Source organism: Heloderma suspectum, chromosome 1, assembly GCF_057233095.1.
Source record: "Heloderma suspectum isolate Gila_16-S chromosome 1, 16-S_ref, whole genome shotgun sequence".
Classification (NCBI taxonomy): domain Eukaryota; kingdom Metazoa; phylum Chordata; class Lepidosauria; order Squamata; family Helodermatidae; genus Heloderma; species Heloderma suspectum.
In genome coordinates this window covers 261141954-261166517 of record NC_139458.1, presented here as the reverse complement: position 1 = coordinate 261166517, position 24564 = coordinate 261141954, and the positions used below count along the sequence as shown (strand labels likewise).

General features: G+C 44.3%; 2 protein-coding genes across 7 annotated transcripts in view; one reads left to right on the top strand and one right to left on the bottom strand.

Moving 5' to 3' along the window:
* Nucleotides 1-24517, bottom strand: DNAJC18 (DnaJ heat shock protein family (Hsp40) member C18). Of its 6 annotated transcripts, XM_084826003.1 has the most exons (9): nt 24295-24517; nt 23448-23616; nt 17999-18185; nt 14794-14939; nt 13082-13267; nt 11185-11297; nt 7748-7854; nt 3908-4080; nt 1403-3615 (listed from the first exon to the last, which is right to left on the bottom strand). In XM_084826003.1, exons 2-9 carry the CDS (start codon nt 23482-23484, stop codon nt 3491-3493), a joined length of 1074 nt encoding a protein of 357 aa, XP_084682129.1. In that variant the 5' UTR covers nt 23485-23616; nt 24295-24517; the 3' UTR covers nt 1403-3490. The 6 variants fall into 6 exon arrangements, with proteins under 6 accessions (XP_084682148.1, XP_084682140.1, XP_084682129.1 ...); XM_084826022.1 differs by lacking the exons at nt 1403-3615; nt 24295-24517 and adding an exon at nt 1-567 and having other exon boundaries at nt 23448-23824; XM_084825994.1 differs by lacking the exon at nt 24295-24517 and having other exon boundaries at nt 23448-24014.
* ZC3H13 (zinc finger CCCH-type containing 13) overlaps nt 24062-24564 on the top strand; it is a 56161-nt gene continuing 55658 nt past the window's right edge. The window contains exon 1 of the mRNA XM_084825883.1: nt 24062-24561. The gene's annotated coding sequence lies outside the window, so the exon portion shown is untranslated. The remainder of the gene's footprint in view (nt 24562-24564) is intronic.

Here is a 24564-nt window from a genome sequence, read left to right as displayed (position 1 = left end):
AAATGGGCAGAAACTCCATGTTTGGCAAAAGCTGTAAAACAGTTTCCAAGAAAATACATATGTAAACAAGTGTTTTTGATTTTTTAAAAATTGCCATAACAAATATTGCAAAAAACACACAGCTGAATGCAACGGGGTGCCAAATCTCCAATTTCCATCTTGATGTCCAAAACTGGCTCCAGAATGCCTTACGGGGGAGTGGGGTGTGGATGGAAAAATGCCAGGGTAGTGGAGCACAAAGATTGAGAGAGACAGAGGAACAGACACACACCTGCAAGGTGGTGGGTTGGAAATTGAAGCTACCTCAAGCAGGTAGGAAGAGCTGCACAGTAAGAAATAAGAGCTCAATTTTAACCCCCCCCCCATCCTAAATAAGTAGAGCAAGAGGATAAGATTGGTTATTGGATTGTGCCCTCTCATAGCAGAGCACTTGTTCAGTTGTTCAGTCGTGTCCGACTCTTCGTGACCCCATGGACCATAGCACGCCAGGCCTTCCTGTCCTCCGCTCTCTCCCGGAGTGTGCTCAAGTTCATATTCATTGCAAGCAGAGCACTAGGAGATGATAAACTGCAAAAGAGTTCACGTATCAGAAGGTTTGGCAACGGTCTACATTATGTTGAGTCCCTCTCCACAAAACACAACGGCATATACTTCTCTAACCCAGGCTTTCCCCCTCCGTCCGGTACCACATCTCTGCCTGCCAGTTTGATATACCCACCTGAATCTCATCAGTTTCAAACCCAATATGTCCCCACTTATCTTTCCTCCCAAGTCTTCCTCTCCATATCCATCCTATTGATCAGGCATGCAGCCTTGACTTTATCTTTGAATATATGGAACATAGGAGGGAGAAGAATCAATCGCCAATTTGTGCTGCTGTATTTCAAAAATCCACCTTTTCATCTTTATCCTCTTGGTTAAAACTCTTGTTATTTCCTGCCTTGGCTCCTGTAACTCCCCCCCCCCCCCCGGTCTTCCTTTTTTGTCTTTTAGTCCTCTCACCACTATTCAAAACACTGTCAAAATGATTCATCTCTGTCCATGTGACACTCCTCAGATCCCTTCACTGTCTTCCTATCTTCTGTATCCCACACAAGCTCCTTATCCTTACTTTTAAAGGTATCCATTTTCTCTTGGGCTAGAGATGGCCAATCTGTCATTTCCTTTTTCTGGTCTCCCTGTGTCCCTGTATATGACATTCTGTGGTTGAAATTTAAGGCACAATCCTATGCATGTTTGGAAAGAAAAAAAAGTCCTACAACTCCCAGCATTCCCCAGCCAGCAGGGGAAGTTGTAGGATTTTTTTCTGTCTAAAGATGCAAAGGATTGCACCCTGGGGGGGGGGGGGGGAGTTTAAATCTGTTATGGGGATTTGACTAATGATGTAGCTTGAAACAAAGGTAAGCTTTGATATTCATATCTTTTATTTCATTTCTTATTTCCATACAACACAGCTACAGTTGTCATTTTCAAAGCTAAAGAATGCAGTACATTTAATTTAATGGTTTAAAAAAGAAACACACATACACACAAAACATTGTGTTACACCAATCAAAGGGTGTAATCTTCAAACACTGCAGTAGTCCTGTTAAAATTGCCAAAGAGCTGAGGCCAAATAACAGAAAACTGTTTACTTCAAATCCACTAATCACCCTAAGACAAGATATTTCCAGATGTTTTACTTTAGATAAGGAAAGCATATCTTAATTACTAGTCATCTGGGGTAACAATAGACACCGAAATGGTTTCTGAAAAACGAACTGTACAATCAAGATTCAGAGCAATTATATAATTACCATATTACTGATGTATATTTACATTCAGAAAAACAAGTCTCACCAAGCAACTTAAATAAACAAACAAATAAATAAGAATATTAAGCTGGTGCTTGATGTAAAATAAATAAAACAAAGGACCATTTTCAGATCTCATGCACATTTGAAGTACATTTCAGAATAAGCTATTTCACAAAAGGTTAATCAGGTCTTTAATTTATGCTACAATCTGCTATAGATTTCCCTATAGCCTAACTGAGACAAACAAACAAAACACACAATTTTATATATAAAAGTTCAGGGTGTTAGTTTTCCTGCAATTTGCAATATATGTAAAATGTCGTTACTAAAGCAAAGACTTTTTGTCACTTTGGCCAAAGTTTAGTGTCAAATACTACCTAAAAAAAACATTAGCTCTGAAATGTAGCTTAACAGCACAATCTTATGCATTTGTATGACTTTTTTTCTTTCTAAACATGCATAGAATTGCACTCTAACAATATTCCCAGGCACATAATACCTAGGAATATTTGATTTAACTTGAATCTGCAAATACAGCTAGGATGAAACACTGGGGGTCAGATGAATCGCTGACAAGATGACGCAGGATAAACCACAGAGGCCAAAATTATAGACTTTAAACACATCTTTCAGCAACTTGCTATCTTGGTGAACTGTAGAGGCATTTCAAGGTGCACATTGTTATAAACATTTTGTTAAACCGCTATACTGAATTCCCTGTGGAAACTGGATTTAGGATAAGGTAGAACAGAGAGGTGTCCAATGGCAATCCAGTGAAGGTGAATGAATGCAATCTTCTATTTTCTAGCTGTTGGGACCCAGATCTTGCCATAAATTACCGTGCACATTCATTCGCCCAGGTGGTCCAGATGGCCAAAATCTGAGCCCTGGTTCATAACTATAAATAGAAGGATACACTTAAAAACCAGGGCGCCATCCCTGGGCTTCATGGGAACAGTAAAACCAATCTGTCCCCACCCACTCGCCAGAGAAGGAGCTGGTGCTCTAATGCTTGCTTTCCTCTTCCTTTTCTATTATGCCTTTTGGAGTGTGAGCCCAGACTGCCCCATCTTTTAATCTCTGTACAATGCTTAGAAAGTTTTCCATGTTTTATAACATAATAATAGCAATAATAATAATACATCCTTGAGGCCTTTTCTTTGCAAGCACAACTGAAACAGAACAGTGATAGATATAACAACTGATAGCGGAGCAAATGTTGTTCCTTTTGTCTAAGCTTTTGTTGCAAGTCAGGTAGACAGCAGCTTCTGATAAATATGGGAATGACAACGTAAGATACTGATGATTTATTGATCTGATATTGAATGGGCTCTATGCTCATGGCAGGAACAGTGAGCATGATGGCTGTGTTCCTGGTGCTTGGCACTTGAATGGCAGCAAAGTATCAAATGAAGACTGTTGCCAAATGCAGTTAAACCTCCAAGGAATCACTAACATTTAAATACTACTGGGCCTTAGAAGCAAACATACTGTATACGTATATATTACAGCAAGTGTTGCCTCTATGGCTCAATTCATACAGCTCTGTATACATGATCAAGATACCATCCTAAGTCTCTAGATTATGCTTTTCCTCTTTGTTAGAAAAAGGAAACAGAGCCAAGCTGAAATTCCTACCAATGGCATACACAATTTGTCAGTACAGCTCACTCCTCCCCTTGTGCCTCTGCCAATTAGCGACTCCTTTGTATTCCTATGAGACTGGAGAGCTTTTCACAGTTCTCAAGTTTAACGGATTCTGCTTTCTGTTTCAGGCGCTCATCTCTGTATAGCTTCGCCAAATTAGATAACTCGGATTCTGAAAAATGGGGGGAAAAAACTTGGTAGTTACACTTCATTTTGATATTTATTTCACACTGGATTATTTTTCAATAAAAAAGTAGTACACTCATTTCACATTGTCAGAGTCCGCTAAACTAGAGTGGACTGATTTCTATTTCTCTGCAGTTTATCGACCCTAGGTTTTTTTGTGCAGTTAATTGTCTTTTCTATATTATGAGTGCTCTTTGAGATCTAAGAGGGTGGTTTGCCTAGATTTCAAAACAATAAGGACATATAGACTGCTTGAGAATGAGCAAAAGAAAACTTACTTTGTTGTTTTTCTTTCCTGCAGCTAGTCTGGATGTAGTCAATATAATCTTTTTCAATGTGTTTTTCAAGCTCTTCAAGTTCTTCACCATTATAATTATTTTCAAAGTTTTTATCAACATAGTAAGGCACCTGCAGGTTCTGTGTTTCTCTAACAATAGTGTGCCCTAGAGTCCTGTAAAGGTAAGCAAGTAAAGGATAGAGTTTTAAGCCTGCTTACAAACGTACCATCAGAAGATATATTCTGCCATATTTTCCTATTCAAAATTGTCTTCTAAAAAATAGGAAAGAAAAATTATCAAAGCAGATTATGTATTTCTCCTTTGTTCTGTAATGTTCCACATCCTTCCATCTACATGGTTCCGGAATGGCCAGAATTCTATCCAGCTATTGCAAGATTTATTATGATTTATTGATCAGATTTATACCGCTTTCCACAAAGTTTCAAAGCAGTGAACATTCAGTATCATACCATCAAAACAGCAGTAAAATATAACAATAAAACTTCATAGTCATAAAATACTAATAACTGATAAAACCACATGCTCTGTTGTGCGCTACAGACCATGGCTGGCTGAGTCACATCTCAGGGAAAGCCTGGGTGAAAATATGGGTCTCAAGGAGACATCTAAACATCAGAACCGTAGGGGCCTGTCTAATGACAGGTGGCAATGTGTTCCAGAAGGTGGGTGCTGCAATATTTAACGCTCTGCTGCAAGTGCTACTGAAGCAAACCTCAGGAACGTGTGGCACCCTCAGGAGTGCTTCCTCTGATGATCGCAAAGATCAGGCAGGGACATAAGGGGTGAGGCAATCCCTAAATTAACATTTAAAGCCCTAAACAACTTGGGACCAGGTTAACAACATCACCTTAAACTTGGCCCGGTGGGTAGGTTGATTAGTTAGTTATTAAATTTCTTAATTGCCCATCTGGACGGTCACCCGGTCACTCTGGGCGATGTACATCGATACAAACAGTTTTAAAACAATACAATTTTACATTAAAACATATTTCTAAAAATACCCTAACCCACCCCAAAAGCCTGCCTGCCCGAACAACCACGTTTTTAATGCGTGGTGGAAGCTCATTAAAGAGGGGGCATGGCAGAGTTCCCTAGAGAGAGAGTTCCACAGAGTGGGGGCCACCACAGAGAAGGCCCTCTCCCTCGTCCTCACCAGCCTAGCTGTCCTAGCTGATGGAACAGACAGAAGACCATCCGAGGTTGATCTTGTTAAGCAGCCTGACTAGTGCTGCTGGAGGCGCTCCTTGAGATAGGCTGGGCCGGATCCATATAGGGTTTTAAAGGTCAAAACCAACACCTTGAATTTGTCCCGGAAAACAACTGGCACTGGTTACTGGCAGCCAGTGCAGTTCTTCTAGAAAGGGTGCGACTTGCTGTCAGAAACAGGCTCCAATTAGCAGCCTCGTCGCTGCATTCTGCAGCTTCCAGACCAAGCCCAAGGGAAGCCCCACAGAGACCAAATTACAATACTCCCAGATCCACCTAAACATAGGGATGGACTGACCCGCACCCGGCTTCCTCAGGTGCTTGCTGAGCTGCCACCCCTGCTTGTGCTCCCTGGATGCACTTGATGCGCCTCTGCGCTCACAGGGACCTGCTCGGTAAGCAGCCCCGTGCCCGGCGCGCGGTCCCACGCTGCTCTTGAGAGCTATCAAAAAAAAAGACAGCTCTCAAAGGCAAGGAAGAGAAAGGGATCCCTACATGGAGCTGGGAAAGTGCCCCACTTCTTCTGAGGAAGTGAGGGTGCCAGGAATGGGGAGGGGTGGGAGGGAGCACCCCCCTTGCCCTCCCCATGCCTGGCACCCTCACTTCCTCAGAAGAAACAGGGTGCAGCAATTTTTTAATGTCTTAATTCCATTCTTGCACAAGAACAGAACAAAGACATTAAAAATATGAAAAGCGGGGGGTGGGGTGGAATGGGCCTGGGGGAACCAAAGGGGTCCCTACCACTGGGGCATCCTCTCTCCCCCTGCCACACACCACCTTCTCCCTGAAATAGGCATTTCCCCCTAGCCATGCGGAGGATCCTTCTAGCCAATTGCCTTTTAAAAGGCAGATAGAGAGAGGGGTTGTTCAGCCAGGCAGGGGGAAAATGTCTTTTTGGGGGCAGAATCCCGCCCACCACCAAGGACTGGCTTGCCCCCACAGTCCTTGGTGGGAGGGGTGGATTCGCTCCGGCCCGATTTTCTCAAGGGGCACTTTACCAATTCACTTACGTTAGATTTTCAAAGTGCTCCTCTGAAAATTGGGGGTGGGGAATCCCACCCCCTGCTACGGGTCCTGTTGCCCCAAGGACCCATGGCAGGGGTGGGGTGGGATTCTGCCCCACCCCATTTTTTGCAAGGAGCACTTTCATTAATGTAATATTGCACACATAGGGCAGTAAAGGCCCTATCTGTGCAAAATTACAGGCAGCTGAGGGGATCCCTTCACATACATTAGATTTTCAAAGTGCTCCTCATGAAAATCAGGGGAGGGAGTCGGTAATTCCACCCACCCCTGCCATGGGTCCTCTTGCAATGGAGCCCCTCCACTGCCTGTAATTTTGCACAGATGGGGCCTTTGCTGCCCTATGTGCGCAATATTACATTTAGAGAAGTTCCCGAGGCACCATTTCCCCCCGCAAAATGGTGACTGTAGGAATGGCACTCAACAATGGCTCAGGGTAGGTGAAGATGGCTTGGCAAGCATGGGGGGGGCCATGAGCGGGGGCAGTGGCTCAGCGAGCGCAGCCCAGAGACGCAAGCTGGGGCGAGTCCGTCAGACTCCTGGACTGAGTCGAGCGCCTGTGCCATCCCTACCTAAATAGTTGCAAACACAACCCAAAAGGATTATAGCGTGTTCTACTGGTCAGTATTATGATTAGTTGATATTCCATTTCTGAAATGTATAGAACTACAAAATCTGGCAAATAAAGCAACCTAGCAGGGGACATGCCTTTAAGGAGCATTAAAGTGATCTATGTTAAAATGAAGCTTTCTACTATTTATAATGTTAATATAAACTTGTATTAAATCCCATCTGCCCTTTACTGCTCCTATGTTTTCCTAAATCAAGCAAATAAGCCCCCCCTCCGCATGCTTTTTTTAAAGAGCCAACCATCTTTTACATTCCTTATAGCCTCTCTGTTTTTTTAAAGTAGCTACCTAGCAAATAGGACTGGAGTTTCTTGCTAGTTTTTATTTAAATGTAACTGGCATAAAAACTATGGACAAATCAACTCATTATTAACATTTTTCTAACTGTATTCCAGCAGTTCTAAAATGCAGCTCTAAAATGAGCTCTTCTATCTGAGTAGTGCCCGGTGTTGTGGATCTCAATAGTGTATTCAGACTATGGGTTTGTATTGAATGTTAGTCCTTCTTAGAGTAGACCCATAGAAATGAATGGTGCTTAAATTAGACTAACACTGGATAGTGTTTGTTATTATGACTATTCAAACTTTCCTCCCCACCCACAAAAAGGGAATATCCTATGTCTTTTTTTTTTTTAATGAAAATAGTAACTGCTTTCTGCAGAGTACTAAGAGGAAACATCTAGTTCTTATATTACAGCTATGACCAACACCCTTGAGGACTCCTTTCCATGGTAATTAATCTCCCTGTTGGAAAATGTGTGTTGCTTTGAATGTACGGCTATGATAATGCCTTTTCCACTGCAAGCAGTTTTAATCAGCTTCCCAATTTAACTGCCCTTCAAACTACAGGCTTTCTCTAACCCCAGGGTTAACCTCCATACTGGAAAGGTTAGTGTGAGAAAGCCCTTAGGAATCCTGAACTAGGTTCTCTCAGAAGAGCCAAGAAAAGTATCTGGACTTACGATTTGAAGAGGCTGTAGGGTGGGTTACTAGTCATTAGCTGAGTTACTATCGACACAGCTACTATAATAAAGACTGGCAGTAACTGGATAAATGCTGAGTAGGTATTCTAGAAATGAAAACAGTGGTTAGTCAAGCGTATAAGCTAGAGACAGAAGAAAACCAACATCGTAAAGGTAAAAATATAGGGTTGTATCCAATGTTAGTCCTACTTAGAGTAGACCCATTAAAATGGATGGTACTTGAGTTAAACTAACACTGGATGCAATCCATAGTGCCCAGATAGGAGATATTAGCTACTTATTAGTCTTTTAAACAGGACATGTGGTTATAGTTTAAACCAGCATAAACAAATATCGATGGGTACTTAGTACTTTTGATTAAGGCTCTTTATTGTAATACAAATTATATGGCAAGAACAAGGCACTTTTCATACTGCTTTGCAAGGCATTGGGGAGGGATGCTGGCTCATTCCTTTTATATACATAAAGTTGCCTTGAATTGGTCACTACTACCACCATCACCACTCCCGTCTGTGTCTTCTCCTATGTAGAAGAGAATGTTCTGTTTTACGTAATGCCAAGGACTTAAATTGTCTTTTTTAAATCACATATGCAACTTCGTGGAAGGCAGGGGTGGGGAACTTCAGGCCCGGGGGCCAAATCCAGCCTCCTAGGGTCCCAATTCAGGTTCCCCAGATGGCCATGCCCCTTCCCCTGATGCTACCCACTTTCTCCCAACGATCCATCGTTGGGTAGTTTCCCAGCCTTTGTGCAGTTTTTTCCCTCATTCTAAAAGGTTGAAATATCTCTCCTAAGGCTTAGTCACTGGCAGGAAGAGCTTGAAGTGAAAATGGGCTGGGACTTTTTGTATTCTGACCCTGCTGTCTCCCTTGTCTTTGGCCCCACCCACCACTTGAATATGGCCCCTGAGAGCTTCTCTGAAAGGTCCCTTGGACTGAAAGAGGTTCCCCATCCCTAGTTGTAAGGAGTCTCCTGAAGGAGCGACATCTTTTTTGTTGCAGGTAATTCTTAACTTTAAGTCACTGAATTGGGGAAAATGCCTTCCTTCCTACAAATCCAACCTACCTTGAGAGTCAATGGGTTGTACCCAATGGTTGTGTGAGCAGAAGGATGCTTGTGTAACAGATCTTTCTCTTTCCACCTGGCCCTCTGTGCTCACCCCAAATTCCCCATCAGAGGGTCAGGAGACCCTCCTGAACAATGGGGACTGTGTGGTATAGGGCTGCAGTGGTAGGGAGGAACTGACCCAGATCAGGGGGAGGGACTGTGCGCCAGAATTTGCAGAACTTGCGAAAACCACTTCCCTCCCCTTTCCATTCTCAGAAGCCTCTGCTGGGTCAGAGCTATGTGTGAACAGAAGGGCAGCCTTCAGTAGCTCAGGAGGGAGGGGCCATAGCTCAGTGGTTGAGCCCCTGCTTTGCATGCAGAATGTCCCAGCTTCGATCCCTGGCATGTCCAGCCAGGACAGGAAAACCCCTGCCTGAAACCCTGGAGGGCCGCTGCCAGTCAGCGTCAACAATACTGGGCTAAATGAGTCAAGGGTCTGACTCAGTATAAGGCAGCCTCCCATGTTCCAAACCTACTGTTGGGGATCTAGTAAATTTTATTGAAAAAGATGTTCTTGAGTGGCAGGCCCCAGGACTCTGAGCTCCCCGCCAGCACAGAGAGAACCACACCGGCTGCCTGCCCAAGCTCACAAAAGCAAACTCGGAGAGGAGGGAAAGGGGATGGTTTTGTGGGCAGGGAGGGGAATGTGGAAGCGAGGGTATGAGCTATCCCCAGCCCAGTCTCCTCCCCTCCCTCTCTGCAGAGCAGGAGAAGTGCAGAGGTGAAGATTGCCTCCACCGCTCCTCCTGCTCCGCACAGGATGTCATCGGCCTCCGAGTTTGGAGGCTGATGGGTATCCAGATAGGATTGTGCCCATAACTGTCCTAAAACTGCTCTTGATGGGGAAACATACCATTTTAGGTATCGGTAATAGAGCCTGGAAGAGCCACAACTGCTTCCACTGCAAAATTCAAGCAATGTCTTTTGGGTTCCCATTCCGTAAGGAGATGGGGGAGAAAGCACAAATATTAGGTTGTTTCTCATTATAAGAAACAACCTATTGGACCAAGTGGGAAAGCTTCATGTCTGTCATCTTGTCATAATGCCAACAGAAGTCACATAAAAAATACAACAATCCCAGATCATAACATGCAGCTTCGCGAGCAAACAAGTAAGAGATGGAATGCGGCTTCTCTTCTGCCTGAAGACAGAAGGGAGAGGGAAGAAGCTCCTGTCATACTAGGGAGAGGGCAGGATGAGCACTGTCCTGTTCCATCTGTGGTCTTCTTTGGCAGGACAAGACGGCTGGGGAGGCGAAGCTGACCTGCATATACTCTCCACTGACTACAGAACTCTCTGCTTCTAGATGCATTGCATCTGCCTCTTCTGCCCAGGGTGAGAGCCTGTGGTGGCTAGAAGTGGGTTTCCCTCTGGGTGAGAGACAGAGCGGAGAAGTGTCTGTAACACTCCAGGTGAGAGATGAAGTGCATATGAACCAGGAGAAATAGTTTTGAATGGCTGGGAAATAGTTTATCGTATGTTGCTGGTAGGCTGGCAAGCCTGATGCCCTTTATGTGACCAGTGGCTGCTAATTACCACATTGTCACTGAAGGAGAACATTCAACGATTTGATGTGTAAAGCAGCCTTCCCCAGCCTGGTACTGTCCAGATGTTTTGCACTACAACTCCCATCATCCCGTACTGGCTGGAGCTGATGGGAGCTGTAGTCCTAACATCTGAAGGGCACCAGGCTGGGGAAGACTAGTGTAGAGGATACAGCATTGGAGTTTGACAACAGAGATCTGGGCTCAAATCCCTTCTCAAGTATGAAGCTCGTGGGTGACTTTGAGCTAACCATTCCCATCAAACCTCATGAGCTTTGAGCAACATAAAATGGAGACGGTTCACAAGTCTATCAGAGGATGCCGAATATACAAATGTGAGTAATATGTTGGAGCAATACAAAATGATGAGGGGGAAGGTGCTATTTCACGATGCACAAATCTGTATGAACTTCATCCACAAAACTGCCACTAGATAAAGTTAACTCTCAGCTTGTGCTCATGTATGTTTTCTCTGAAGTAAGCCCCATGGAGCTGAATGGGAGTTACGCTCACATATGCATGGGACTGTAGCTTCTTCCTCTGCTCCTGGAAAATACTACTCCCTGTGACAAAAAAAAATCTTGCCTAGTAAATGCATTGGAAGAACAACTTACAAATAAGATCTCTAAGAAGAATAAATACCACTTGCTTTTAAAGTGATTCAAATATTAGCAAATTATAAGCAGTATCAGATTCTTTCCTAAAGATAAGCAACACCCAGGAGCTTTTTGTGGGTGTTCGTAACAGATTCCCTTTCCCAAGTACCTGTGGTCTAGTTTCTTCCTCCTCTTCCTCCTGTGTCCAAGTCCTCTCATGTCTGTTTCGCTGCTGATAACATGGAGGATCCATTGATGAATTTGAAAACATGTGTATATTTCCTGGGTTTTAAAAAATAATAACAGAGGAAAGAGGCTGTATTTTTATTTAACAGCAGTGCACGCCCCATCCCTAAGGGAAATAGGAATGGCTTCTTGTTCCCATCATAAGAATCTTAGTTTTCATTTTTAAAAGATAATTTCTAGTCTTCATTGGTTGTACAAACAGTATAGTTTGGATCCTGACTTGCCCTTCCACAAACAGAAGGGTTCCCTCTGTTCATGGAAGGGATTCCAATCCAGCAGAAGTTCTTGCTGGTAGAAGGGAGGAGGTGATCTTTGCCAATTCCCCCTTTACCTGCAGCTCACTGTTCCGGTGGGTCCCCAATCCCCTGGAACAGGGGCCCCAAACTTTTTAGATCACTGGACACATTTGGAATTTTGAGAGTGTGTCATGGTTGTTCTTAACAAAATGGCTGCCACAGGGGCAGAGGGCTTGCCCATTCATAAATGGCTACTGTAGTGGGTGTGGCTAGTCACAAAACACTCATTCCCCAGAAGGCACACTGGTGAGACTAAAAGAAAAGTAACTTGTCCAAGTACCTCATTACAAGGCAGTGGTGGGGTCTGAGTTCCAAAACACAAAGCCACTCATTTGAATCCAAATCAAGATGGCACTGCAGGGCACCACTTCACTTTGCAGGATGCCAGCCTCCCAGTTAAAAATAATAACGTAAGAAGTCTTAAGAAATAAAATAAAAATCAGAAGGGGCAGGGAACCCAATGGGCTCTAACACCACAATGGAGACCCCAGCCCTGGGGCATACTTACAGGGGATTGCAGGGGAGGGGCCATAGCTCAGTGGCAGAGCCCCTGCTTTGCATGCAGAAGGTCCTAGGTTTGGCCCCCAGCTTCTCCAGGTAGGCCTAGGAAAGAATCCTGCCTGAAACCCCAGAGAGCCGCTGCCAGTCAGTGTCGACAATACTGGGCTAGATGGACCCAGGGTCTGACTCCATTTAAGGCAGCTTCCTTTGTTTCTAGGAAATGGGGAACTGGGAAAAATTGCCTCCCTCCCCTTCTGCCAGTGGGAGCATCCTGTGGGCAGAGTTCTGCTCATGAAACTTGGTTTCCAAGCCCCCTAAAGGCAAAATAGGGGCGAAATTGTACTGTAGGATTGCATGATTTTATCATACTTTGCTTCTTCATTTCTAAACATTAGGCTGGCATCACAAAGGCTCCAGACTGCCATCACAGATGGGATAAGCCAGGTCACGCTATACATCTCCTATTGGTTGGGTCTTGTCTCAGGCTAAGCAGACTTCTCAGAGCTGAGGTATGAGCCAGTTCACTAAGATGACTATATAGATAGCAGCCTTCCCCAACCTGGTACCCTCCAGATGTTTTGGACTGCAACTCCCAATCATTGGCCATTCTGGCTGAGGCTGATAGGAGTTGTAGTCCAAAACAGCTGGAGGGCAAAAGGTAGGGAAGGCTGATCAGTGAGTCTTCAAGAGTGAGAACGGTATATACATTTGAGGAAAGCAGATTTAAACTTTCCCCCCACGTTTAACAGGTACAACTGTATAAACTGGTCAAAACCAAAGCAGCACTGTGTCTTGTTTAGCGGCCCACACTTACACCACTCACCAAGAAAACATGGCTAGATAGTTTTTGCAGCTCCCTGGGAGCCTGAAATGACTGCACATCTTGGCTTTTTGGAGTGTCAAAAAAACTAATAGCAACTTAAACTTTTATAACAGGGCTTTCCCATAGGCAGGAGATAACTGGAGTCAGTTAACAGCAGCTTTGCTTGCACTTCAAAGCAAAGCTTGAAAAGGAACACTCACCTGTAGGGAAGTTTCCTCCAAAAAACATATTAAATATTTCTTCTGGTGTAATGTCTGCTTCGAACTCTCTGTAATAGTTATAATGCTTGGGCAGGTTGGTATAAAAAGTCTCTTCTTCATCTCCAAATTGATCATACTGTAATCTCTTTTCAGGGTTGCTCAAAACTGCAAAAGCTGTACCTATTGCTGCAGGTCGGAAGAGAGAAAGGGGGGAAAAAAAAGAACACTGCATTCTTGTCACTAATCATGTTGACTGAGATCTAGCCAACCACCATCTAGAGAGCTAGACCCCAGCCAACATAGGACTGCAATGGGGTAAGTGCTTTACAGAGCAATCCTAAGGCCCCTAGATAGCATCTGGGGGGCCATAGGATGCTGCAGATCTCCTCCACACCTGTAGACAGCGCTACAACAGCAGAGGAGAAGATCCTATTATGGTTCTTCCCACCACCTCACCCAGCTGCTGCAGAAAGCTCCATGGTGGCTCCTCTTTCCAAGATCGCTGTAAAGGTTGGAGAAGGTGGAAAGGGGGTGTGCTGATGCACAGGGAGGGGAGAGAGAAGGAGAGGCTTGGATCTGCAAGATCCAGAAAGCTCTCTATCACCTGTCCCCACCCACGGGAAGGTAGGGAAGCTAGATGTGCCAAGAGGATGGGGGGCTGTGAAATCCAAGGAATAGGAGGCTATAAAAGCGTTCGTCCTCCCACTCTTGCTGGCAGGGCTTTGGATAGATAGAGGGCTCCAAACCTAGAGCCCTCTGTCTATTGATAGAGCAATCCATAGGACTGCACTCCTAGGAACATTAACAGAGAATACCTGAGGTAAAGACCTTTTCAGTAAAACATATAACACAGCCTCAAAGTAATGGAAAATGATATAACATATTAGCAAGGAGATGATTTCAGGTACCACACTAATGACAGAACATTGCATCCCATTATTCTTTCAAGATGCCTGGGGTAGCATACATGGAATTCTTTCACTGTATCCGTATACCACCCTGGGGGTGTTGTATGCCATCCTTATTTGCTTTAATCATCTTGAAATAGCAAATACATTTGCTGTATTTGAGCAAATACAGTGTGGGGTACAGCAAATACCTTGCACCAACTAGTGTTAACCAAGACATTAGCTCCCAAATTCAAAATCTTTGGACAATTCCACCACATGTGGAATAATGTACCCATTTCCACATCCCCTCCAGTAGTTATCAGATCCAGTTGCCATGATATGACATATTGTATAGCGAGTGAGACACTGACATTAAAGAAGCTTTATTTTCTCCTTAAATTGAGCAGGGGGCTGGACTCGATGGTCTTAAGGCCCCTTCCAACCCTGCTATTCTATGCTTCTCTGAAATGTACGTTAAGAGAATTCACAGGGCCAGCCTTTCATATCTGATTCCAACACGGTTTATTTAAATCCCTACTCCAAGCCACCACATATCCCGGATGAGGGGTGCATACCAGCCTGAAAAATGATATAAATCACTGACATAAGACCCTATCCACTATATACTGTGCATGGACAAGACTCTCAAATGCAATTATTTCTCTGGAGACAGCACCTCTAAGAGCTTTCTTAACATTTCTGTTTGTAAGAATTGGAACCAACCTACAGAAATTTCTCCTAAATTTCCCCTTTCATGATCAACAGAGCAAAACACTATTTTTATACTTCATGGCTGTGCCCCATCCAGACTCATTCACATACCTTTAAATGCATCTGTTGCTCCTGGAGCACAGTTCTTGTCTGGGTGAAATTTAAGGGCAAGTTTTCGGTAAGCTTTCTTCAGTTCTTCATCTTTTGCATCTTTCCCAACGCCTAGAATCTCATAGTAATTCTTACTGTTCTTTATTCTACAAAAAGGGCACAATTCTTTAATTATGTTATCTTTTCCCAGAGTAAGAAGTCTAGTTTCTTACTAGGTACCCAAGCACACCTTCGAATATGTAAGGAAAAAGTAGTAGCCGATACAAATCGCTTCTGTTATACTTGGTTGGGGATTGACTTCACTGATGGCAAGCACATGAGCCTTTCTTGGGCATCCAAAACAGCCAAAGATAAGCTTGATAACGGGCAAAGGTCCCACAAATGCCTTTGGCAGATTGCTCTTGAAATGTTTTTGTAGTGAACCTTAAGCTGGAGTGGCCAGTTAGGAGTGGGTGGAATGGGGGTGAGTGTGGCTGGTTACCAGGGAGATGAGAGAGAATGCAGGGAAAGGGGAGTGAGGGGGAGGAAAGGAGAGAGATGAAGAGGTTCTTGGGAACTGGGAGCTATGGAGTTCATTTTACTTTGAGCACATGAGTTATTTAAGCTGCTGTTTTATATGGAGTTGTTTTCATATTCCTTGCTCACCCAAAATTTTCTGACCTTATTAATTGTAAATAAACCCAGTTTATGATTTTGAGAAAAATCCAGAAATGTGCTGTTTTCTAGACAGAATACACATTGGTTAGATGTGAACTCCTCCCCAAGAAATATTTCAGAAGAGACACCCCCTCCAAATCTTTCTGTGCATCACAGATAATCTGGTGACAGCTGTTCCAGGTAGTTAAGGGACTGCTGAATCCTAGTCCTGGGTTGATGGAAGGACTGAATTACTTGGCAGCCCGGCGTAACACTTTGCAAGGGTCTTTCTGGGAAAAAAATTACTCTTATCTGCTCAGACCTTGGGTGAAATCCAACTGTGTCTGTGCACAGACAGAACGGCATCCGCTAGCAGAGCAGATTCCCACCCAAATCTGCTCTGGAGGGTGGGGGGTCCCTCTGGAACAGATCTGGGGTGTGTCTGCAGGAAGCTACAGGAAGGAAAAGCTTTGTTGCTGCTCACACAACATTGGATGTAGCCCTTTGACTCCACTATTACGTCAGATTCCATAGCTGACGTGCCCAGACCTCTGGTATTATTGGAGGAGTGCCCATTGCTGATATGTGAGGAATTAGGACACTAGAGCACTTGGATCTCTTCACACCACAATTTGCATTCATGGCTTTTAATGACTATTAACATCTAATTGAGGGAAGGTATAGTTCGATCTAGTTTGAAGAAGGCAGCGGCCAGACCTCAATTTGTATTGGGGGGGTGGGGTCGGGAAGGAAGCCTCCCTTTGACTCTTATGCCCTGTGGAATTATTGGCCAGCATCAGGTCTTACAGTCGTGGCTAAAGTCATTGAACAGGTGGTACCCACGCAGTTACAGGTACTTCTGGGTGAAATGGTTTACCTAGGTCTATTTCAATGTGGCTTCAAATCAGGGTTTAGTAGTGAGACTGCTGTGCTCACCCTAATGAATTAACTTTACCAGGAGAAGGATACCATGGGATGATAGTATCAAAAGCTGCTGAGAGATCAACATGATGATACTCCCTCTGTCTGTGACAGGTTAAAACTTTTTTTTTATTTGAACAGGCATTTTAATATCAGTCCATTGTAATGTTTCAGCTGTCTCTCAACTGCTTTATGATGATGATGTTTTATTGTACATTTTATTTTGTGTGACTAATTTTGGTCATGCTCTTGAACAGCGCCCTGGTATTTGGAAGGATGAAGTGTGTTTTTAAAATATTTTAATAAACAATACAATTAACAAAGCAGCTTCAGCTGATTTACCAGCTATGCCTCTTTCTGGAAAAGAGGGATCTAATACTACGGTGGTCCATGTCCTGGGAACCTCTGAATGGGATTAGCCTAACACACTCTACGTGAGCTGCCTTTGAAGGTAGTTTGGAAACTACAACTGTGTCAGAATGTCCTAGCCAGATCAGTATCGAGTGTTAGTCACAGGGACCATATAGTACCTGTTTTGTATGAGCTTCATTGTCTTCCAATCTATTTTCAGGATAAATCAAAGTATTGGAGCTTGCTTTACAAGACCTTCATGGCAAGGGCCCACAATTCATTTGCCATGGCAAGTGTTCTGTTGCCCTCTGCTGGGCACGATGATAGAAGCCCCAGCTTTCATTCCAACCTTGTTGCTTGGGAGGGACCCCCCAGTTGGGCTCAACTGAATGCAATATTTTGTTCTTCATATACACTGTGCTATTGTAGGATTGTTGTTTGTCACCTTGTACATTTTTAAAATCCAGCATATTTCAAACAAACAAACAAACCCAGAACAAAACATCAGTTACTATAACTTTGAATTATATAAACTGATATTTAGTTATAAAAATGGCTTGTGGTGAGAATTCCTTCAATTTTGCAATCTAGTTCTTTATATTTCAAAATGTATATTTAAGGCTATCGGCCAGTTAAAGAACTTTTAGTTGATCAATCACTGGTCTCCCAATTGATTATCTTTAAATAAATATACTTCATTTTGCCTTTTTGACACTTTAAAAACAGCATAAAAGAACATTAACGTTTAATAAACAAAAGCCACCACACATTGTTAGAAGAAAAGGCCATCAAATATTTTTCATTCCCTAGAATTAAAGTAGAGTTTTTAAAAAAGTGTCCTTAATTAGCAGCCTTATCAATTAAAACCAGCCTCTAATACTCTGGGAAAGAAGGGTTTCTGAGGAACATCCTGCTCTGAGGGGATGGGAGAAGAAGAAGACACAATCTTGGTGAGCTGTCAGCATCTTGCTCCCAATGGTGACCCCTCCCTCTCCCAAATGCCACCAGAACAGCATCTGAGGAAACATTTTGCTCTGAGGGGATGGGAAAAGAAACAGATTAGGCTTGAACTCAAAAGGTGAAGAGAAACTGCAGAAGAAGAGAAAGGAAAGAGCAACAGCCTACCAAAAAAACAGGCCTGCCCAGATGGACAATAGATTCAGTGGAAACCTGAGTTCCACTGATGTATTCCCATCCATCTGGGCAAGTGAGTCAAGCATCACCACCATGCTTCCCATCCCCCCACCCCTTCCTCCCTCCCAGTCCCTTTCCTTGGGACTGGAGGTTTCCTATTTACCTTTGCACTCCAAGCAGCTGTTCCTTTGTATAGGTCATGCTAGTTTCCCCAGACATTGATGGACTCCTTCCACTATCACACAGACGCTCCTTCTTCATCCTCATACAATCACTACAGCCATAGCAGTCAAAGTTGTCTCTCGCTTCCTCAGATGGGCATGGATTTCTTCTGAGCCCATCAATTAATGCTGCAAAGAAAGACAGGCCCTTTCTTTGTATATTTACTAGAGGGGAACACATAACACCCCTTCCTGGATCACTGCCTTGTTGTGGCGAAGGGGCTTGCATAACTCAGTGAAGCCATAAGCTATGCCGTGCAGGGCCACCCAAGATGGACAGGCCATGGCAGAGAGTTCTGACAAAATGTGGTCCACTGGAAAAGGAAATGGCAACCCACTCCAGTATTCTTGCCAAGAAAATCCCATGGAACATATCACAAGGCTAAAAGATATGACGCCGGAAGATGAGCCCCTCAGGTCGGAAGGTGTCCAATATACTACTGGGGAAGAGCAGAGGGAATTTCCAAGTAGCACCAGAAAGAGTGAAGTGCCTGGGCCAAAGCCGAAAGGACACTCAGCTGTGGATGTGTCTGGTGGTGAAAAGAAAGTCCGATGCTGTAAAGAACAATATTGTTTAGGAACCTGGAATGTCAGATCAATGAATCAAGGTAAGCTGGAGGTGGTCAAACATGAGATGGCAAGATTGAACATCGACATCTTGGGAATCAGTGAACTAAAATGGACAAGCATGGGTGAATTTAATTCAGGTGACCATCATATCTACTACTGTGGGCAAGAATCCCTTAGATGAAATGGAGTAGCACTCATAGTCAACAAAAGGGTGGGAAAAACAGTACTGGGGTACAATCTCAAAAACGACAGAATGATCTCAGTACGAATCCAAGGCAAACCATTCAACATCACAGTAATTCAAGTCTATGCCCCAACCACTGAGGCCGAAGAAGCTGAGGCTGATCGGTTCTATGAAGACCTACAACACCTTCTAGAACTAACACCAAAAAAAGATGTCCTCTTCATCACAGGGGATTGGAATGCTAAAGTAGGAAGTCAAGAAATCACCGGGATAACAGGCAAGCATGGCCTTGGTGTACAAAATGAAGCAGGACAAAGGCTGCTTCATTTTGCCAAGAGAACACGCTGATCATAGCAAACACTCTTTTCCAACAGCACAAGAGGCGACTCTACACATGGACATCACCAGATGGTCAATATGGAAATCAGATTGATTATGTACTTTGCAGCCAAAGATGGAGAAGCTCCATACAGTCAGTGAAAACAAGACCTGGAGCTGACTGTGGCTCAGATCATGAGCTGCTTCTTGCAAAATTTCGGCTGAAATTGAAGAACACAGGGAAAACCACTAAACCATTCAGGTATGACCTCAATCATATCCCTTATGAATATACAGTGGAGGTGAGGAATAGATTTAAGGGATTAGACCTGATAGAGTGCCTGAGGAACTATGGACGGAGGTCCGTAACATTGTTCAGGAGGCAGCCACTCAATCCATCCCAAAGAAAAAGAAATGCAAGAAAGCAAAGTGGCTGTCTGATGAGGCTTTACAAGTAGCTGAGGAAAGAAGGGAAGCAAAAAGCAAGGGAGAAAAGGGAAGATATATCCAACTGAATGCAGATTTCTAGAGAATAGCAAGGAGAGACAAGAAGGCCTTCTTAAATGAACAGTGCAAAGAAATTGAGGAAAACAATAGAATGGGAAAGACTAGTGATCTTTTCAAGAAAATCGGAGATCTCAAGGGAACGTTTTGTGCAAAGACGGGCATGATAAAGGACAAAGAAGGCAGGGACCTCACAGAAGCAGATGAGATTAAGAAGAGGTGGAAAGAATACACAGAAGAACTATACAGGAAAGATCTTAATGTCCTTGAAAGCCATGATAGTAATGTCCTTGATAGCCATGATAGTGCGGTCACTGAACTTGAGCCGGACATCCTCGAGAGTGAAGTCAAGTGGGCCTTAGGAAGCATTAGTAACAACAAAGCTAGCGGAGATGACAGTATTCCAGCTGAGCTATTTAAAATCCTAAAAGATGATGCTGTGAAAGTGCTGCACTCAATATGCCAACACACTTGGAACACTTAACAGTGGCCACAAGACTGGAAAAGGTCAGTTTACATTCCAATTCCAAAGAAGGGCAATGCCAAAGAGTGTTCAAACTACTGCACAATGGCGCTCATTTCACATGCCACCAAGTTATGCTCAAAATCCTACAAGCTAGGCTTCAGCAGCATGTGAACCGAGAACTACCGGAAGTACAAGCTGGGTTTCGAAGAGGCAGAGGAACTGGAGATCAAATCGCCAACATTCGCTGGATCATGGAGAAAGCAAGAGAATTCCAGAAAAACGTCTATTTCTGCTTCATTGACTATGCTAAAGCCTTTGATTGTGTGGATCACAACAAACTGTGGCCAATTCTTAAAGAGACAGGAGTAGCAGACCACCTTACCTGTCTCCTGAGAAACCTGTACGAGGGTCAAGAAGTAACAGTAAGAACCGGACATGGAACAACCGATTGGTTCAAAATTGGGAAAGGAATACAACAAGGCTGTCTATTGTCACCCTGCTTATTTAATTTATATTATAAGTGGAGAGTGCAAAAGCTGGTTTGAAACTCAACATTAAAAAAACATGAAGATCATGGCATCTGGCCCCATCACTTCCTGGCAGATAGAAGGGGAAGAAATGGAAGCAGTGACAGATTTTATTTTCTTGGGCTCCAAGATCACTGCAGACGGTGACTGTAGCCATGAAATTAAAAGACGCTTACTCCTTGGGAGGAAAGCTATGGCAAACCTAGACAGCATAGTAAGAAGCAGAGATATCACCTTGCCGACAAAGGTTCGTATAATCAAAGCTATGGTTTTCCCAGTAGCAACGTATGGCTGTGAGAGCTGGAATATAAGGAAGGCTGAGCGCCGAAGAATTGATGCTTTTGAACTGCGGTGCTGGAGAAGACTCTTATGAGTCCCCTGGACTGCAAGGAGGTCAAATCAGTCCATCCTAAAGGAAATCAACCCTGAGTGCTCATTGGAAGGACGGATACTGAAGCTCAAATATTTTGGCCACCTGATGCGAAGAGAAAACTCTCTGGAAAAGACCCTGATGCTGGGAAAGGTTGAAGGCAAAAGGAGAAGGGGACGGCAAGAGGATGAGATGGCTAGATTGCATCACCGATGCAATGCATATGAACTTGAGCCCACTCTGGGAGAGAGCGGAGGACAGGAAGGCCTGGCATGCTATGGTCCATGGGGTCACGAAGAGTCGGACACGACTTAATGACTGAACAACAACACATAACAACATGCTTCAACACACACAGCCCTGTATCAAATGGGGAGTGGTGAGGGGGAGGTCTTATTACTGCTGGATCAGACCAAGGCTCCTTCTAGCCCAGTAGTGGCCAGCCATATGCTTCTTCAAAGCCCGCAGCATGGCATGAAGATTGCTCTTGCCCTGTAGGTCTTGCCTGTTGTTTGCCCCACCTCCTCCTGTAACTGGTACTCCTCTTGCAACAGAGGAATATTGCCTCTGAACTGGGAAGTTCCATTTAGCTATCATCAACAGACCTGTTCAAATTGTGGTCTTGTATTTAAAAGCAGAACAAACACACAGAGAATAGAACATTTTTGTTTATACTACTGATGTTTTGGGGAATCTGAAGGAGAAGGCTATCCATGGCTACTAGTCCTGATGACTATATGCTACCACCAGTATCAGAGGCAGTATGCCTATGTCCACCAGTTGCTGGGGAACAATGATGGGAGGGTGCAGTTGCTTGTGGGTTTCCCATGGGCAACTGGTTGGCCACTGTGTGAGCAGGATGCTGGATTAGATGGGCCCTTGGTCTGATCCAGCAGGGCTCGTATGTTCTTATGTGTTTCCTTATGTTAATGTCTTACATTGTATTGATTATTTTTAGCTTGCAGTTTTAAAAGTGTTACCATTGTTAAGTACCTGGAAAAATAATTTTAAAACCCAACAAAACCACAGCTTATACCCATCACTCCATATCATGTTTTGCTATCTCACTGTAACAATGAACATCTTAAACAGACAAAAAAAATGTTTTGGGGGAAACTTGCTACAGCAGATGAAGGCATGAGTATCTGAAAGGTTTAGAACTGCAAGGGAAATAAAACCGATGCTTTCAAGATTATCATCACACCAGACTTCGGGCCAGTTCGCACATGCATGCGTATCACTTGATTTCTCAGCGCTTGGTGACTATCAGCTAAATATGTAAACTCTGTTGAAAACATTGTCTTGAAGCAATGTAGAAATTCTGTCTTTAAATAATGAAGGCTGAGTCCTATACACAAGCATACTGCTTGATGACTGCATCATCAAGTGACAACTTGCTTGTATAAGTTCCCCCTGTGGTGTTTGATCCATGTTGACATAAAATGGTAAATAGAAGAACCTGTTACTAAAATTGAGGATTCATTCATCTAATTCAGTTTTTCCCAGCGTCGTGTCCTCCAGATTTTTTTTACTACAACTCCCATAATCCCTGACCATTGGCCATGCTAGTAGGGAGTGAATTGGAGTAATACTCCAAAACATCTAGAGGGCACCATGTTGGGGAAGACTGATCTAGTTTCTTCTTTTCTGCCCGCCATAGTTGGCCCCCAACCCGCTTCTCTAGCAGCCTACCATTTCTATTCATGGTTCTCCAGAAGTGAAGATAACTTCCACTCTTGAACCCATCCTTGCAACTTTCCTCACTCAACTCTGTACCCTGCTGCACTGTCACCCTGTTCAGTCCTGCCCTCCACTCCAGCCCTCCATAATCTTAGAAATTTCAGAGGTGTAGCTGTGCTAGTCTACCTACTACAACAAAAAGAAGGAAGAGTTTTGTGGCACCTTAAAGGCTATTTTTTTCACAGTAGTACAGGCTGTTGCAGACCAGATGCATGAAGTAATGTCCTTAGATGGCAGATATCTGCGCATTCACACACACGAGAAGATAAAAAATATTGCAAATAGTAAGGCCAAAAGTCCATGAAAACAAGGGGTAGCATTAGGTCTGTGACATTTCTATGCAAAACACAGAAGTATGCAACCTCCTTATTTTCTACACTTGAGCTTTGCATAGGAACATGCCAGACCAAATGCAATATTTTTCTCTCTGTACCCACGTGTAAGTCTCTGCCAGCTGAAGGTGACATTCCCTGCTTGGAAATCGTGGAATGTCAAGCAGTATGGAAGTAGCTTAAATAATAAATGTGACAAACGCCTCTGATGACAGCTTCTGCCACAATACATTTGCCAAGTCTTCAAGGTGCCACCAGGGTCTTTGTTGTGGGAACCTGAGATCACCTAGCCACCCCGCCGCCCATCTCCCCTATTAAGGATAACTCCCAACTCCGCCTCAGTTCGCCCAAGCTCTGTCAGCATCACAGCAAGAAGTTACCTTCAGCCCATCGCTCCCCAGGGCTCAGCACTGCCATTTTCCATCTGGGGGAGAGGGAGGAACGACGAGCAGGGACGAGACGAGTTCACGTGATGCAGGATCCCGACCACAGGGCTACTTGGGTGTTGTAGTCCCCGCATATTAGCAACCGCTCAGAGCGACCCGCATTCTTTGGCAGGCGAGGAATGTAAGCCACAGGAACAGAGGGGAGAAAATATGTGTATTTTAACACGGCCCCTTCAAGCGGATCCCGCTCCTAGCACCAGCCGTAATGGACACTTCGGTCCTGCAGTCGAGCCCGGTTTCTCCGTTCCACATTTTCCAAAGCAAAGCCGGGAGGGCTTTCGCCATAGGGCTAGAGCGACGCCTCCTCCAGCGTCCATAGAGAGTCGTGGTCTAGAGCGACGTTCAGTGAAATACCGGAAGCTCGGGCTGTGAGGCGCGTTGAGAGGGAGAATCCAAGACGCCATCGGGGAGGCTTTTCCCGCCTCTATGCAAAGACTGTGGCTTGGGTGTGACTCTTGCGGCGCAATCCTATGCTTGCTTAGACAGAGAAAAGTCCTACGACTCCCAGCATTCCCCAGCCAGCCATTCTGGCTGGGGAATGCTGGGAGTCGTAGGACTTTTCTCTGTCTAAGCAAGCATAGGATTGCGCCCTGAGTCCTTCTCCTACGGACGCGAATGCATAGATAGACGCAGTATTTTCATTGTCTACAAAATATTCAAACGGAAGTCGCCCCCGGCCGTGGTCTTTTTACGGGCAGTGCCGGGGAGCGAGCCGCTACGACGAAAGCCCTCCCTGCTTTTTTGCATTAGTAAAAGAAGAGTGAGGGAAAAACCGGCTCACTTTTAGAGCGGAAGAGCCAATCACAACTCGCAATGTGTAAAGCTGCGGCATCTCCATCGGAATCTTATCTCTATGGTTATATTCCGCCTCGTCATAAACAGCGTTCACCCGACTCCTAGCCTTCTCCCCGGCTCTCTTGAGTCTATGACGCCGGCTCCGTCGGAATCTCCGCGTTAGACACTACGATGGGTTCCGGTTCCCGGAAGCTTCCCTTCCCGCCGGCGGAAGTGGTGCAGGCCGAGCGCGGCAGTCGTGGGAGGAGCGGGGGTT